The sequence below is a fragment of the Triturus cristatus genome, chromosome 3_2 (assembly GCF_964204655.1).
Source record: "Triturus cristatus chromosome 3_2, aTriCri1.1, whole genome shotgun sequence".
Lineage (NCBI taxonomy): Eukaryota > Metazoa > Chordata > Amphibia > Caudata > Salamandridae > Triturus > Triturus cristatus.
This window is the reverse complement of record NC_140584.1, coordinates 206,388,853-206,407,601: the sequence shown is the minus strand read 5'-3', so window position 1 is coordinate 206,407,601 and position 18,749 is coordinate 206,388,853. Positions and strand designations below refer to the sequence as shown.

General features: G+C 47.8%; 1 protein-coding gene across 1 annotated transcript in view; it reads left to right on the top strand.

Moving 5' to 3' along the window:
- The window catches only part of MCM6 (minichromosome maintenance complex component 6), an 89,188-nt gene that overhangs the window by 30,946 nt on the left and 39,493 nt on the right, over nt 1-18,749 (top strand). Inside the window, exons 14-16 of the mRNA XM_085647531.1 lie at nt 10,670-10,808; nt 10,897-11,061; nt 15,893-16,032. Coding sequence (XP_085503657.1) covers nt 10,670-10,808; nt 10,897-11,061; nt 15,893-16,032 — 444 coding nt within the window. The remainder of the gene's footprint in view (nt 1-10,669; nt 10,809-10,896; nt 11,062-15,892; nt 16,033-18,749) is intronic.

The window sequence follows — 18,749 nt, the reverse complement described above, 5'->3', positions numbered from 1 at the left end:
GTACAAAACACCATGGCAGATCTGCTCAGCAGACAAACGCAACAACTGCACGAATGGGAACTGCATCCACAGGTCCTTCACCCATTCTTCCAAAAGTGGGGGCATCCTCAGATAGACCTCTTCGCCACCCACGAAAACAAAAAATGCCCAAGCTTCGCCTCCAGATACCCACACCTATTGTCCAAAGGCAATGCGATATGGATGAACTGGTCAGGCAAATTTGCGTACGCCTTTCCACCTCTCCCTCTAATTCCATTAGTGGTACGGAAGCTACAGCAGCACTCCCTCACACTCATTCTGGTAGCTCCAACATGGGCCAGGCAGCCGTGGTACACCACCCTACTACAGCGCTCGTTGGTACCACATCAAAAACTGCACCTGTCCCCATGCCTCCTAACTCAGAACCATGGAGAAATCAGGCACCCGGACCCAGCTCAGCTCAACCTTGCAATCTGGCTCCTGAAATCTTAAAATTTGGGTACCTTAACCTTTCCCCTGATTGCATGAACATTATCAAGGAAGCCAGACGTCCTACCACTCGAGCAGGTTATGCTGCAAAGTGGAAGAGATTTGTAGTTTACTGCCGTAACAATACAATCAACCCCTTAGATGTATCCATACAGCACATCATATGCTATCTGCTCCATCTTCACAGGTGTAACCTGGCATATTCATCCATACGCCTACACCTAGCAGCGATTGCTGCTTATCTACAAAACAGACAGCATTTATCACTGTTCAGAGTGCCCGCTATTAAAGCCTTTATGGAAGGCCTTAAACGAGTAATTCCTCCCAGGGCACCACCTTCCCCTGTATGGAATCTAAATGTAGTTCTTACACGGCTAATGGGTCCACCCTTCGAACCAATGCATAAATGTGAGCTACAGTTCCTCACCTGGAAAACACCTTTCCTCGTAGCTATCACTTCCCTTAGAAGGGTTGGTGAAATACAAGCGTTCACTATACAGGAACCCTTCCTACAAATACATCACAGCAAGGTCATACTTCGTACAAATCCGAAGTTTCTGCCCAAGGTCATTTCCCCCTTCCATCTCAATCAATCGGTGGAATTACCTGTATTTTTCTCGCAACCTCAATCTGTTGCGGAAAGGGCCTTACACACACTTGATGTTAAAAGGGCTTTACTGTACTACATACAGAGAACGCAACCTTTCAGGAAGACTAAACAATTGTTTGTTTCCTTCTCTCCACCACATAAAGGCAACCCCATCTGTAAATCCGGGATAGCTAGGTGGATTGTAAAGTGCATACAAATTTGCTATCAAAAGGCAAAAAGAACATTATCTATTCCACCTAAAGCCCACTCTACTAGAAAGTTAGGGGCTTCTATGGCTTTTCTAGGGAACATACCCTTAGATGACATCTGCAAAGCAGCCACATGGTCAACACCGCACACCTTCACAAAACATTACTGTGTAGACGTGCATTCCAAGCAACAAGCTAGTGTGGGCCAGGCTGTACTAAAGACACTTTTTCAAACCGCTGCAACGGATACCGGTGGTCGCCGCTAAGGTTGGGTACTGCTATGTTCGAGGCAAGTGGGCTGCTGAATTCATCTGTGCATAGATCGCCGCCTAGTGTTGGGTCCGGATGTTTGCACGTTGTTGTCCTGGAAGAGTCTTCGAAGTATCCTGAGATAGGTGACTCCTCCCCTGGACCATAGTGCGCATGGGCATCCTCTCCATCCTCAGATTGTTTTTTTCCGCCATTGGGTTCGGATGTGCTTATCTTGACTCAAGTTAGGAAAAACTCTTTTCAGGCCAAAAGGCCTTTAGTTCGCGTCGGTACTGTTCCCGATCGGTATTGACAGTTACTTGTTAGTTTATTAACTTCAAAAACAACTTTTTCGCATCGACCATCGACACCATCGACGATGGAATCGAGGACACCATTCAAGCGGTGTCCTGTTTGCAATGCGAAATATCCCCATATCGACGTCCACCCGGTGTGCAACAAATGCCTTTCACCGGATCACGACGAATCCACATGTATGGCCTGTGCCCAATTCCGATCCAAGAAGACCCTTCGGAATCGACGAGCGGTGAGACTTGAAGCGCAGCAAGCGGCACCGACTAACATCTTCAGCGCCGAGGACGAAGATGTAGAAGGCGTGGAGAACCTGCCCTCCAGCCCCGCTTCCGAACACGATTCCGGATCGGAAGACATCGAAGAACAACTCTTTCACAGAGATGAAGACTACACCGAGGTAGGAGACTACGATGAGGCCTTAGGGGCCGAAGAAAGTGGCTCCGGTGATGAGCAAGGCCTACCCGTACAGACGGAGGATATCCCAGTGCGTCCGTCTATGGCTCCGGTCGAGGGATCGCCTGCGGGCCTTACCCAAGACCTATCTCGCAGTTCTTCAGCCCCGCCCTCGGGCCCGGCCTCGGACATTCAGCGACAGCCATTAGGACCCAAACCGGCTGGTTTCCCTTCATCGAAACCAAAAGTCGTGTCGGTTCCACAGAAACCAAAACTGAAAGTGGTACTGGTCGGATCGAAGGCCACTACACCTTCGACGCCAGCAAAACCCGTCTGCACCGACCGCACCAAAACGGGACTTCAGTGCCGAACTCGAAGCAGCAGACGTCGGCGCCGACACACGGAAAAAGGCCATCGGCACCGACAAACCGCCTCTGCACCAGGCACCGAAACAATTGGCTCCGGCCACGAAGGTCAAAATAGCCGCTGCGTCGCACACCCCTTCGAAAGCAGCACCTAAGGCACAATCATCGACGCCGTCAACGGCTACCGCCTCTCCTCGACTCGATGACCCCGTGGCCCCGAAGAAGCCCACGCCTGCCTCTACTGAACCGCTCGGCGCCAAACAACCGTCGGCACTCCAGGTGCGACAAGTTGCAGAGTCCTTGCAACGCATCAAAGAAAAGGCAGCCCTCCAGGACACGTCGGGCCCAGAGCCGAAAAAAGCTCAAAAAGCTTCTCCGGCGACACCTCATAAGAACTTGTGTCACCCAAACTAGGATCACACCTGCCGAACGCTCTCCTACGGAGACGTCACCATCTCACATCATCGATGCCGACACCGGCAGAATTATGCTCCACAAGCGGAGAATATCTTCCGAACACGCTTTGGACTCCTACCGGATCCCGCTGAAGAAAAAGCTGCCAGCAGATTCGGAGCCAGTTCTTTACAAACGTCTCCATACCTCCTACCCAGAGCCACAGTCCTTCTCCCCGACACACTCCGAAACCGACGTTTTGGAGGACTATATGGGTGACGACGTCCCCTACCCAAGAGGGATGGACCGTGAGGGCCAACAGGACCCTGACCAGGTTTGGGATGACCCTGTAGACACAGGTGCACCTATGGATACACAGGACACGCAGCTCTATGGCGTAAAAACGTCTCCCACAGAGGACACTGCCGCATTCAACGCCCTAATTGAACGTGCTGCGGAAAATCATGGTGTGCAACTCCACTCTGATACAATCGAGGATGACTTTCTAATGGGTACTTTCGCATCCTCAGAAAGGAATATCAAAACTCTACCCATGCTAAAAGGTGTCCTCAAACCAGCAAAGGACATTTTCAAAGAACCCACCAGGGCAAGAGTGATAAACCCCAGGATCGACAAAAAAAATAGGTCGGCGCCTGGGGACCCTACGTACATTAGAGGCCAGTTGCCTCTAGATTCCATCGTAGTCGCAAATGCTCGCAAACGGGCACACTCGCAAACAACTGGGGATGCTCCTCCCCCGGACAAAGAGTCCAAGGTGCTAGAGACCTCCGGCAAACAGGTTGCAGCCCAGGCAGCTAACATATGGCGTATTGCCAATACACAGGCGCTCCTAGCTCGCTACGATCGTGCACACTATGACACATTAGAAACCCTACTCCAACATCTCCCTGACCAATACAAAGAGTGAGCAGAGATCCTCATCAGGGAGGGACAACTCCTCACAAACGCATCCATTAAGTGCGCACTGGATGCCGCAGATACAGCTGCCAGAGCAATAAACACCAGCGTCATGCTACGACGACAGGCCTGGTTACGAATCTCCGGATTCAAACCTGAGGTTCAAAATAACATTCTCAATCAGCCGGTCAACCCAGACTACTTATTCGGGCCGGAAGTTGACGCCACCCTAGAGAAAATAAAGGACACAGACACTGCAAAGTCCATGGGGGCTCTCCAAACAGACCTTTCGGAGTGGCTCCTTTCGTCGCCCCGGGAATAGAGGAGCAGGCAGAGGACAGGGGTCACAGCAAACCTACAACAAGGGCAACACACAAAGTACCTACGATAAAAACACCCGGGTGGGTATCGTGGCTCCAGCACAAAGGGCAGAGGACGCGGATACGGCAATACCAGGTCTTCCCCCAAGAACAAACAGTGACGCCCTCTCCCTTCCTCCCGACCACAACACCTGTCGGGAAGGCTACAACGGTTCCTGTCCACGTGGAACTCCATCACCACGGACAGGTGGGTCAAAGATATTATCAAACACGGTTACTGCCTAGAATTAACCTCCACTCCACCCACAATACCGCCAAAACACCGTCCTATGTCCTCAGAGCACTTAGCGCTCTTACAGCAGGAAGTACTGAGTATGCTGGAAAAAGGCGCAATAGAGGTCGTACCTGTCCACGAGCAAGGCATGGGGATATACTCCCTGTACTTCTTAATACCAAAAAAGGACGGGTCACTCAGACCTATACTAGACCTGAGACCCCTCAACCGCTACATTCTGTCAGAGCATTTCCACATGCTCACCCTACAACAAGTCCTCCCGCTGCTCAGACAGGGAGACTTCCTAGCCACGCTAGATCTGACGCATATTTCCACATACCCCTCACACAGAAAATATCTCAGGTTCACTATTCAAGGGCAGCACTACCAATTCAAGGTTCTCCCCTTCGGCGTGACAACAGCACCCAGAATTCTCACAAAGTGCCTAGCTACTGTGGCTGCACATCTACGGAGGCAACACATTCACGTCTACCCTTACCTGGACGACTGGCTTGTTCAGGCAAAGTCAGCCCGGCAATGTGCCAGCCACATGTCCCACACCATTCACCTTCTTCACAGTTTGGGGTTCTCACTAAATTACCCAAAATCACATCTCCAACCCGCACACGTACAACAGTACCTAGGTGCAACCATAGACACTCTGGCAGCCACAGCTCAGCCAAATTTAGTGAGGATCAACCGCATACAAATGCTGATTTCCAAGTTCAAACCACAACACTCCCTTCCTGCGCGAGTGTTCATGCAGTTGATAGGCATGATGGCCTCCTGCATCTTCATAGTCCCACACGCGAGACTACATACACGCCCGCTTCAGGAGTGCTTAGCACGTCAATAGAATCAGGCTCATGGGCAACTGAAAGACCTAGTGTTGGTGAGCGGTCGGGCATACAACTCTCTGCATTGGTGGAACCCACAAAACCTTTGCAAGGGCCGACCGTTCCAAGAGCCTGTTCCACAAATAATACTGACAGCGGACGCGTCTCTCCAGGGATGGGGAGCTCATGTACTCAATTACATAGTGCAGGGACTATGGACAACACAACAAAAGAAGATGCACATCAACCTTCTGGAACTGATGGCAATCTTCCTAGCCATGAAGGCATTCAAAGTACATCTGTGCAACAAGGTCGTGTTGATCCGGACGGACAACATGACCGCCATGTACTACATACAAAAGCAGGGAGGAACACACTCTCCACAGTTGTCTCATCTGGCTCAGAGCATGTGGAAGTGGACCATTCAGAGAAACGTGTTCCTCATGGCGGAACACCTCCCCGGCAAGGACAACCAGATGGCGGATCTGCTCAGCAGACACAGCCACCAGATGCACGAGTGGGAGTTACACCCATCAGTACTCCAACCGTACTTCCAGCAGTGGGGTCATCCAGACATAGACCTATTAGCCACAAGCGAAAACGCAAAATGCCAAAGCTTTGCCGCCAGGTTCCCACATCCGCAGTCGCAGGGCAATGCGATATGGATGAACTGGTCCGGCAGATTTGCGTACGCTTTTCCCCCAGCACCGTTGATACCGCTGGTGGCGCGCAAACACAGACAACACTCACTGACACTCGTCCTGGTTGCTCCAACTTGGGCACGCCAACCATGGTACACCACCTTTCTCGAACTTTCCGTGGTGCCGCATCAAAGGCTGCGGATCAAACCCGCGCATTTGACGCAGAACCATGGAGAGATTCAGCACCCAGATCCACAACAGCTGAACCTGGCAATCTGGCTCCTGAAGTCCTAGAGTTTGGCTACCTGAATCTGCCACCTGACTGTATGGACATCATTAAGGAAGCTAGAAGACCCACTACCAGAGCTTGCTATGCAGCCAAATGGAAAAGGTTCGTAATTTATTGCAATGACATTAACCCGCTGGATGCATCCATCCAAAACATAATTTGTTACCTCTTACACCTATACCGATGCAATCTGGCATACACCTCAATACGTGTCCATTTGACCGCAATATCAGCCTATCTCCAGACCAGGCAGCACCTCTCTCTATTCAGAGTGCCTGCCATCAAAGCATTCTTGGAAGGACTCAAACGAGTAATTCCTCCAAGCCACCCACCAGCTCCAATGTGGAACCTCAACTTGGTCCTCACACGCCTGATGGGTCCACCCTTCGAACCTCTACACTCATGCGAGATTCAGTTCCTCACCTGGAAAGTAGCTTTCCTAGTAGCGATCACTTCTTCCAGGAGAGTTAGTGAACTCCAGGCACTAACCATTCAAGAGCCATTCATACAGGTTCACGCAAACAGGGTTGTACTACGTACCAACCCAAAATTCATGCCCAAAGTGATCTCGCAGTTCCACATGACTCAAACTATTGAACTGCCTGTTTTCTTTCAAAACCCACAAACTGTCGCAGAAAGAGCACTCCATACACTGGATGTAAAGAGCCCTCATGTACTATATAGACAGGACTAAAATCTTCAGGAAAACTAAACAACTTTCCGTTGCCTTTGCCCCACACCACAAAGGTAACGCCATCTCCAAAGCAGGTATAGCCAGATGGATCGTTAAATGTATTCAAATTTGCTATCAAAAGGCTAAACGCACATTAACGATTCCCCCACGAGCCCACTCAACACGTAAGTTAGGGGCCTCCATGGCTTTCCTGGGAAACATTCCTTTGCATGATATATGTAGAGCAGCCACCTGGTCCACTACACATTTACCAAACACTACTGTGTAGATGTGCAATCAAAACAGCAGGCAGCTGTAGGACAGGCTGTTCTCAAAACTCTTTTTCAGACCGCTGCAGCTGGCACTGGTGGCTGCCGCTAATAGTGGGTACTGCTATGTATTCTATGCACAGATATGAATTCAGCAGCCCACATGCCTCGAACTGAATGTGCTACTTACCAGTATGCATCTGTTCTTGGCATGTAGGGCTGCTGACATTCATATGAACCTGGGGGCAGGTGAGTCTTATGACAAGAGGCACCTGAAATGTAAGTGTGACTGTTCTAACATCCCTCCCAACTATTTCATTTTTGTGCATCTTTAATTTTCAAGCATGTACAAACCAAAACAAGCCGGTACTAATGTCTTCAGTATGATTTGACAATCCAGCCATAAGCCTCGATCATTTGATGCAAAAACTAGCATACGGCCAGGAATGACCGCTTCCTGGCAAATATTAAAGATGACCAAAGTCATCAGTTATTATTACTATGAATTTGTAGAGCGCATGGCTTCCCAGCGCTAAGACACCTAGTTTGGTGGGACTGGGAAGATCTTAGAGATATTGTTTGGACAGCCATGTTTTAATCACTTTACGAAACTGCAGTTCTTTGTCTAGCATTCGAAATTTGAGTGGCAGAGTTCCAGAGTTTGGGGACTTGGTGGAAAAAATATCTTCCTCCCCACCTCTCCCTTGTGGCCCTAGTTGGTTTTAGGAATCCTTCTGAACTTGATCTCAAGTACCTCATAGGAGTGTAAGGTGATAATCGACTTAATTTTCCCTGGGCCCCTGTTGTGTAGAGCTTTGTGTCCTGATCAGCACCTTAAGTTTGACTCTAGCCTCAAAATGGAACCTGTAGTTCCATTTTGATCCTCTTTATTTAGAACCTCTTTCGTGGATTTTCTGAAAGTCAGGCATGATGTATACCTCGTGGACCCCCTGATCAAAAAAAATGGTTCTAAGAAATTGAAGCAATTGTCCTAAATTTTGAAAGAATATCACCTCAAACCTGCAAATATGTTCAAGTTAAAATCCTTGCATGGAGTAGGTTCAGCCACCATTCAATGTAGCCTCCACCACTCTACGCAAACAGATGTTGTAAAACAGGAAAAAAATTGTGGCAGATGGAGTTCAGGTGGGAATCTGAAAATGGACATCTTAACTCAAACTTAACCCCTAAAGTAAGTTCAGGATGTTATCTTCAGCAAGGCACCTATAGTCTCTCGGGGGCTCAAAACGAGGTTGTCTGCTACTATGCCATGTTTTTAACATGTGCATCGCCAATAGTATAGTAGCCATGACTGGGAAAGTAAAACCTATCGTACAGCAGTGCAATTTGACAGGTTACATCCACATTTGTATGATACCTAGGACCTTTTTCATGGCAGTGTATTTGTAACAGATCAGCCAAGGAATAGGACAGTCCTCTGTGGTTAGGATGACTACCTTCCTGCTAATTAAGGGGACTGTCCATAAGCGGTCTGTTAATAAACTAACAGCCAGCATGCATTATACAGCTTTCATGCTATAGTGTATCTTTTGTATAGAGATGACTACCTCTTTCTGGGGTGTTGGTGCCAATATTGACTGTATGCACCAAGAGTTTGTTCATTTTGTCCATCTGTATCTCTTAAGACACCCACCAGATGCATTCACCCACTCATGTACATCCAGCAACCCGTCCATACAGCTTTGTGCGCTCAGACCATCTTCTCAATGAAAGCAGCCGTCAATCCATCTCCACTCATCCCCTCGCGGTCAGCCCATCCATTTGTCCACCGCAAACAATAACCAACATATGTAAATTTCACCTGATTGGGGCAATTTGTATGCAGATTTTGACCTCTTGGTGAGGAAAGGCACTCCGATATTTGAGTGTGGAAAGCAGAAAGGGCTGTGAGACATGATCCTCCGCAGCCACATTAGTTTGACACATTTTGACAGCCATCACTATATGCTCCCTTCCACTCACCATCTCCTTGCTGTTATCGCTTCTGTTGAACTCACTTGAATGGTTTACAAGTAAATGAGCAATGTGCAGTTCTAGATCAGTAGCCATGTGCTGATCTAAGTGATCAGTTAATTTCAGTTCCTCTGAACTTCAATGTGCGATCAGGCAAATCTAGTGTCTGTGCAGTATATATTTACCCAGAACGTTGGTCCTCAACTGACTTTTATTTTTTCCCATCTATATTCTGACTTAGTTTTTGGGTCACTTTTGGAATATGAAGCATGGAAGAATTTGGGATAGGTTTCAGCGCTCTTCACACCTGAATGTCTGTTCTTGCTCTTCCAGAGTTTCCTGTGACTTCTAAACATTAGACACGTGTGAAAGCAAGCTTGGGGGGATTTGGGGAGGCTTGAAAGGGAGAATGCTCACCACATGAATAGGAAATTTACAGAGGAGCAGCTATACATGAAGCAGTATCCTTGGCTTTAACTCTGGCTCGAGAGGCACATCTCACCTTGGTATTGTGAACCGGTAGAAGCTTCAGAATACGATAAATGCCACCACAATGAAACTCTGTGCTAAACCCTGGAGGTTGATATTTGGGGAGTGGTGATGGGTGACTATCCATTGGTGTACAGAGGTGAGGTGTGGTGCGTGAGGGGGTGATGAGAGGTACTTTAACACTATCTTGGGCATGTCCACTGCTTTTTAGCAGAAACATTTCTGTGCAGAGTTGGTGTAGATGCATGGACAGTTTGCGTGCATATCAATGTAGAGAAGAAAACCTATAGGTTAATAGGTTTGTGCTTCACCACAATGGGTAAAGCAGATTACTGTCGGAGCTGACCCATATTACCATTAAGAAGTTTTTCATGGAATCCATTGCTTAACCCTGGCCTGAATGCCACGCTGAAAATTCACTTGCTAGGTTCATGGAAAACACCATGCAAAAGCACTGGACCTACCTTATTTTTGAAGATGTCTACTAGGGACATTTACAGATCCATCACCAAGCTCAGACTAGTGTGGTGGACTTTCTTTCATAAGCTTTTAAATAGCGTCAGGCCTCCACTTTAATATAAATGATTCCTCGCCATATTCTTCCAGATTCCTACTGCTCATGCCTCAGCCCTCTGTTTTTTGGGAATCCACCAAATCACAAATGCAAAAAGCAAACCCAAAGTTTCTGCTTATGCTATTATCCACCTTAGAAGAATTGAGGTAAAACTTGCAGTAGATTTTGAGTGGCCAGTTGGTTACTTTGAGCATATGATGTTCCAGGAAAATGTGTTTATCATTCTTCTAAGTATCCAAGCTACTAAACATTTTGCCAACCATAATCCAATCCTGTGTACATTTTAACCTAACCTCTACACTGCTTTCTGGTGGAATTGCTTAATCAAGCAGTTTCCATTTACCTTTTTACTTTTTATTTTAAATGCTTGTAATGCCGGTGTGTTGTCCCACAGGATGGTGGCAGTTATTGTGCGGTTATCTTATTCTTAGGTTCAGCCAAAGCATGTTAAAGAGGCATTTCGGTTATTGAACAAATCAGTCATAAGGGTGGAGACACCGGATGTCAACTTGGACCAAGATGATGATGAGCAGGAGGTACCTGAGCATGAGGCCCATGCTGGAATAAATGGTAAGTTATTCTTGGGCACGTATGTAATGCACTTTATCATTGCAATAGCTTATGATATTAAAGTTCGGATTGCTGTTGCTTTGTGTAGGTCATGCTGGAATACCCAATGGCATTAATGGACATGTGAATGGAATTAATGGTCACGCTGAAGAGGAGCTGAAGGACGCAGCCCCCAAACCTTCCCTGAGGCTTGGGTTCTCTGAATATAGAAGGATCTCCAATCTGCTCGTTCAACACCTACGAAAGATGGAAGGTAAACCTCACTGGCAAATGATGATTTCTGGTGGCTTGTCTTGGTAGCTTGTGTTGGAGATATTCAAGACTCTTGATAGGGTAGTTAGTCACTTGTTCAGTTGATTTGCAATTAAGTCTTAGTTAATTGAGGAACAGAGGTCTGGTTAACACACAAAGCAACCATTCTGTACCCCACAATGAATTGTGACATGGCCATACCATTTAACACTTGAAAACAACCATTGTATTGAGAACTTGTTTGGAAGTCCCGGGACACGTGGGGTTACTGGGCTTAACATACTGCTGGAGGGCAAACTTGAGAGATTTGGCAGCAGTGTTTGGGGAAGAAAAGGAGTGCTGATCTTGTTGGCAGTGTTCCTTTGCACCACTCTGGTCTCCACAGTCTGCATTTTCTCTACGAGGGTTGCCACTGATGGTAATCAAGGCTCCCTTGAAAATCCGGAGTTTCCTGTACTGCTTTTGAACTTTGCAAGTGGGAGGAGAAAACCTTAAGGAACAAGTTGTAGTTTTACTGGCTGTATAAATCCCTGATTGAGAGATTTAAAGTGCCGTAAACAAGATGACCCTTGGGGCACCTATGATATAGACCCAGATCTGTAGCCAGCCAAACCTTCCCCTCCAGACGATACCACCTATCATGACAAAGGTACTGCGGCCACTTATCACAAGGTTCAACTCCACACCGAAACCACTGGAGGATGACTTATTTTTCTTCAAAGTTTTTCTTCTAGCCAGTGCTCAGAGCAATAACTGCAGAATCTCAGACGCATTTTATGACATACACCTGTTTTTCAAGGACCCCTTCAAGGCCCGGATCACCAGTCTTTTTAAAAAATTTTTTTATATATAAGCCATCCTCCTACCAATCCTACAAACCTAAAAGGCCAAGTACCACCCGACTTTAGCAGTCACCACAGCAAGGCCCTCTGAGGCACCCCCTCTAGTTAAAGAAAGTAAGAAGATACACTGGTGGTAAGAGCGTGGCTGCCCAGTCTGCCAGCCTCTGGAGAATTGGCAACTCTTTTGGCCTAGTCTCCTGCTATGACAGAGCCCACTGGGATGAGATGAAGGGGCTCCTCCAGCAACTCCCAGAGTAATGCAAAAAGCTGACTTATGAGATTGTATCGGACGGCAAACACATTGAAAATATTTGTATTTGCTGCACCCTCGATACAACTTACACTGCTGATAAAGTTTAAAACACCTTAGAGGATGTGCTTGACAGTCTCAGGTTTCAAACCTGAAGTACAGCAAAACATCCTTGGACTTCCCTGTGACTGGGAACACCTCTTTAGTTTTCTCAAGTAGAGTATCTACCAGAGGACCAAAGACAACGAAACTGCCATGTGTGCATTTCCTTTTGTTGCCCTGCTTACCGTGGAGGAGCAAAACCTCCTTTTGACACTTTAGAGTCACCAGGCGCAAACTATCTCACCTAGGGGATACTACCAATGCTGCTACAGAGGCATCTATTCTAGAGGCAGATGTAAAGGCTGTTTAAAACATCTGCGACACAACTTTAACTCACTAACTATCCCCCTGAACCTCCAGCACATGTAGGGGGTCTAATACAAGGGTTTTCTTCCCACCTGGCAGAACATCACCTCTGACCAATTAGTGTTGGATATTATCCAACATGGTTCTTGTCTGGAGCTCACTTCACACCTCCAAACAGTCCACCTGGCAAGCACAAACTTTCACTACTGTATATACAGTTACTCAAGGAAGAGTCAAGGAAGAGTCAAAGAGCCAGTACTATTTACACCAGCAAGGCACAGGAGTTTTTTCACTCAACTTCTTTATTCCCAAAAGGACAGGTCATTGAGACTAATCTTGTATCTCAGAACCCTAAACTTCTAAATTCCCTAAACCCACACTTTCATATGGTCCCTCTTCAAGCTGTCATCCGATTACTATAACTTCGTGGCCGCACTCTACCTCAGACTCCTTTTACATTCCTATTCATCCATCACATTGCTGCTATATCAGGTTTTTAATCAAAGACCAGCATATCCAGTTCACTGCTTTCCTATGGGTTCACAACCACCCCCAGAAACTTCACCAGTCTAGCAGAATTAGCTGCTAACATGCGCAGACAAAACATGCACACTTTTCCATATCTAGACTGGCTCATCAAAAGTGCGACTCTTCAAAAGTGCTTACAACACTCAAGCCACCATAAACCTACTTCATCAACTAGGCTTTACCATCAACTCCGTCAAATCCCACCTTCAACCACTTCAAATTCAACCATACTTGGAGCCATCCTTCCCTCACAAAGAGGGATGGCTTGCCCCAATGCTGCCTGATTTCAATCCTTCCAGGCACTCATTCCCCAGTTCATCCTAATCTGCATGTAACAATGGGGACAATCTTGCATCTCCTAGTTGATCGCTTCATACATAGCCAAAGTAACTGACTAAACATGCGTTTGATGCGTAGCGCACCAATGGTATCAAGCAGAGGGTCAATGGGAAGATCTAGTGTTGGTAGGCCGTCAAGCTTACCGCTCTCTGAAGACACTGTTGGTATTCCACCATTGCAATGGACCGCCTTTCCTAGACCCGAAGAGGACCGTAACAGACGCCTCCCTCAGGGTGAACACATTCTTAAGATCTAACTGTCCAGGGATGTTGGACACTCCGCCATCTCCCTAACCGACACCTAGAGCTGCTAGCTGTTCATCTAGCGCTCAAAGCCTTCCTTCCCCACCTCCTTGGCAAGGTAGTCCTGATCCAGACAATACAAGGAAGTCATGTTGTCTATCTCCAAAAGCAGCGGGGCATCATGTCCCCTCAGCTTTCTCATCTAGCCCAAAACATTTGGAGTTGGGCCCTCTGGTGCAACCTTTGCCTGTTGGCAGAATACCTTCTAGGAGTGGACAACAAGTTCACAAATCTCGGCAAGAGGCTCCAGCATGTCCCTAGAGTGAAAACTACCCCGCAAGTCCCCTCCCTATTCTTTCAGCGATGGGGGGTAAACTAGATATAAACCTTTTTGGCACAGCAGAATATGCCAGATGTCTAAACTTCATCTCCCAGGTTCCCACAGACCAGGGGCAACATACTATGGATGAGGTGGTCCGGGATATTTGCTTATGCTTTTCCACCTCTCTCGCTACTTTGTTCCTTGTCTGCAAAATTTGGCAGGCATCTCACCCTCATCCTGGTGGCTCCCACGTGAGCCCAGCAGCCATGGTTAACCATTCTCCTGGAACTTGGTGCTTTCCCCAGAACCATGGAGAATAGTCACCCAGACCCCATGTCCCTCGACCTTGGAATCTGGCTCCTGAAGTTCTAGAGTTTGAGAATGTACATACAGGGTTGTGGCAGATTTATATAGCCAAAGAGCCCACTACTGGTGCCTGTTGTGCTGCAAAATGGAATAGATTTGTTCATTGTCATTCCAAACACATTGCTCCTGTAGGGGTTCAAGACATGGTCTTTATTTTTACATACCTCTGGTTTAGCTTTTACATCTATTAGGCTACGTTTAGTGGCCATTGCCGCATATCTACAAATTAGACAACACACTTCTTCTTAAGAATTCCAGTTATCAAGGCCTTCCTTGAAGGTCTTAAGTCATTCCTCCTAGAATACCACCCGCCCCCACTTGGAATCTCTATATTGTATTAACCAGATAATGAGCTCCTCCACTCATGCGCCCTCCAGTTTTTATCCTGGAACATATATAGTTAGTAATTGCAATCACTTAACTCGGACCAGTCCGTGAACTTCAGGCATTCACTTAAGAACCCTTCTTCCATCTGCATATTGCTAGTGGAGTGATCCTGTGTATCGATACTAAATTTCTACCAAGGGTAGTGTCTCAATTTCACCTTGATCAGTCTATTGAGTTACTAGTTTCCCCCAACCTGATTCAGTTGCAAAAAGGATCCTACATACTTGGGTGTTAAATGAGCCCTCAAGTATTGCATCAAAACCAAAACCTTTAGATACAACAACTTTGTTGCTTTTTCAAAACCACATAGTCTGGGCCATATCTAAAGCAAGTATTGCATGTTAGATTGTTAAAGGTAAGCAAACCTGGTACACTAAAGCAAAAATAACTCTTAACTATCCCTTCTAAAGCTCACTCTCCTCGTAAAAGAGGAGCATCCCTGCCCTTTTTAGGCAGTATACCTAGAGCTGACATATGTAAGGCAGCTTCATGGTCTACACCACATACATTTTCAAAGTATTACTGTGTAGATGTGCTGGCCGTCAACAAGCCATTGTGGACCATGCTGCTATGTAATTATTTCTAAGAAATGTATTCGCACTGCATCTGAAGGAGTACTGCTTTAGTCTGTGCTAAGCTTGTGTATCTACAGCCACACATACCCCGAACAGCAAATGTTCCGTATCAGTAAGTATCTGTTTGTGGCATGTAGTGATATAGATTCATATGCACCCACCCTCCTCCCTGGTCACGTGCTGGTTACATATCTTGCACATTATCACAACTTTCACAGTAATGGACATCTCACTTTATTACACCCCGCTCTACATTCCAGCCTCACCTGCCTTGCAGGAAAACAATCTAACAGTGGAGCCTATGACAATGCGCATTACCATCAAGAAAAGTCACCATACCTCATGGCTTGAAAGACTTTCTTAGAAGAAAAACAACTTGCACACATCCAAGCCAACACTAGATGGCGGGATTATTCTAAGCATGTTAATCTACAGCACTACATGCCCAAACAGATGCTTCCTGGTAAGTAACACTTTCCTTCCTGCACTGGCCTTCGCACACATTTGTTTACAGAGACATTTGTGACTGATCCAGTCAACCAAGGTATTCATGATTTCTTTTTTCTGTTCTAGAAGAGGATGATGACTCTTTAAAAAGGACTGAGCTCATTAATTGGTACTTGAAGGAAATTGAATCTGAAATCGACTCTGAGGAGGAGCTGATAAACAAAAAGCAAGTCATCGAGAAAGTGATTCACCGGCTTGTACACTATGTAAGTGAACAGTTCTGCATATTACTCTGGTGGCGGTGCTCTGCAACTGTATTTGTTTTTGATGCGTGTGTAATATTTGTGCATTGGTTAGGGTGGGTTACCACTTTCAGTGGCTCTAAGCCCATGATTTTAAGGGGTTCTTGTTGGATTTTTTTTTTTTTTCTGTCTCTTCCTCATCTGCAACTGATGTACCCTAATTTGGGAAACCAAGCTTAGGTGGGTTTGAAAGGCACACTTCGGCTTCATATCAGCACTTCTATGGGTTATTCATGTGCACTATTCACAGGGTATCTAGTTGAAGATCATTCCTGCTGTCTGACAGTGATAATGCTGATTACACAAGACTAATTCTTTCTGTATGTTCGAGGCATGTGGGCTGCTGAATTCATATCTGTGCATAGATCGCCGCCTAGTGTTGGGTCCGGATGTTTGCACGTTGTTGTCCTGGAAGAGTCTTCGAAGTATCCTGGGATAGGTGACTCCTCCCCTGGACTACAGTGCGCATGGGCATCCTCTCCATCATCAGATTGTTTTTTTCCGCCATTGGGTTCGGATGTGCTTATCTTGAAAAACTTTTTCCAGGCCAAAAGGCCTTTAGTTCGCGTCGGTACTGTTCTCGATCGGTATCGATAGTATCTTTGTTAGTTTACTAACTTCCAGAACCAACTTTTTCGCATCTTTCCCGACCATCGACCCGTCATCGACGATGGAATCGAGGACACCATTCAAGCGGTGTCCTGTATGCAATGCGAAATATCCCCATGTCGACGTCCACCCGGTGTGCAACAAATGCCTTTCACCGGATCACGACGAGTCTACACGTATGGCCTGTGCACGATTCCGATCCAAGAAGACCCTCCGGAATCGACAAGCAGCGTGACTCGAAGCGCAGCAAGCGGCGCCGGCCCCGGCCAACATCTTCAGCGCCGAGGACGAAGATGTCGAAGACGTGGAGAACCTACCCTCCAGCCCCGCTTCCGAACACAACTCCGGATCGGAAGGCGTCGAAGAGCGACTCTTTCACAGAGATGAAGCCGACACCGAGGTAGGAGACTACAATGAGGCCTTAGGGGCCGAAGAGAGTAGCTCCGGTGACGAGCAAGGCCTACCCGTACAGACTGAGGATATCCCAGTGCACCAGTCTATGGCTCCGGTCGAGGGATCGCCTTCGGGCCTTACCCAAGACCTATCCTGCAGTTCTTCGGCCCCGCCCTCTGGCCCGGCCTCGCACATTCAGCGGCAGCCATTACTACACAAAACGGCTGGTTTCCCTTCTTCCAAACCGAAACCGGAAGCTGTATTGGTTCCCCAGAAACCGAAGCCAAAAGTAATGCTGGTCGGATCGAGGCCCACCACACCTTCGACGCCAGCAAAACCCGTCGGCACCGACCGCACCAAACGAGACTTCGGTGCCGAGCTTGCAGCAGCCGACGTCTGCGCCGACGCACGGAAAAAGACCTTCGGTGCCACCAAACCTACTCGGCTCCCGGCACCGAAACAATCGGCTCCGACCCCAAAGGTCAAACTGCCTGCTGTGTCTCACACCGCTTCGACAGCACCACCAAAGGCACCCTCGTCGACGGCCACTACCGCTCCTCGACTCGATGACCCACTGGCGCCGAAGAAGTCCACGCCCGCCTCTACAGAACCGGTCGGCGCAAAGGAATCGATGGCGCTCCAGGTGCGGCCCGTTGCTGCGCAACGCAGCAAACACAAAGCAGTCCTCCAGGACACGCCAGGCTCCGAGCCGATAAAAGCTCCACCAGCCTCTTCGGCACCAGCCAACATCACTTTTGGTCTGCCGCCATCCACGGCCCCAAAACTGTTCCACATCAGAACACGGGTCACCCACACCACGATCACGCCTGCCGAACGCTCTCCTGCAGAGACGTCTCCATCACACATCATCGACGCCGACACCGGCAGGATGATGCTCCACAAGAGGAGAATAACTTCCGAGACAGCTTTGGACTCCTACCGGATCCCGCTTAAGAAAAAGCAGCCAGTGGCTTTGGAACCAGTTCTTGACGAACCACTCCATTCCTCTTACCAAGATCCACAGTCCTTCTCTCCCACACACTCAAACAGACGTTTTGGAGGACTACATGGGTGACCACGTCCCCTACCCCGGAGAGATGGACCCTCAAGGCCAACAGGACCCTGACCAGGCTTGGGATGACCCTGTAGACTCGGGTGCACCTATGGATACACAGGACCCGCAACTCTATGGAGCAAAAACGTCTCCCACAGAGGACACTGCCACATTCAACGCCCTCATTGAACGTGCTGCGGCCAATCATGGTGTGCAACTCCACTCTGACACCGTCGAGGACGACTTTCTCATGGATACTTTCGCATCCTCAGAAAGAAATATAAAAACTCTACCCATGTTGAAGGGTGTCCTCAAACCAGCAAAGGACATCTTCAAGGAACCCACCAGGGCAAGAGTAATAAACCCCAGGATCGACAAGAAATACAGGTCGGCGCCTGGGGATCCTACCTACATTAGAGGCCAGTTACCTCTGGATTCCATAGTAGTGGCGAATGCTCGCAAACGGGCACACTCGCAAACAGGTGACGCTCCTCCCCCGGACAAAGAGTCCAAGGTGTTAGAGACCTCCGGCAGACGGGTTGCGGCCCAGGCAGCTAACATATGGCGCATTGCCAATACTCAGGCGCTCCTTGCTCGCTACGATCGAGCACACTACGACACATTA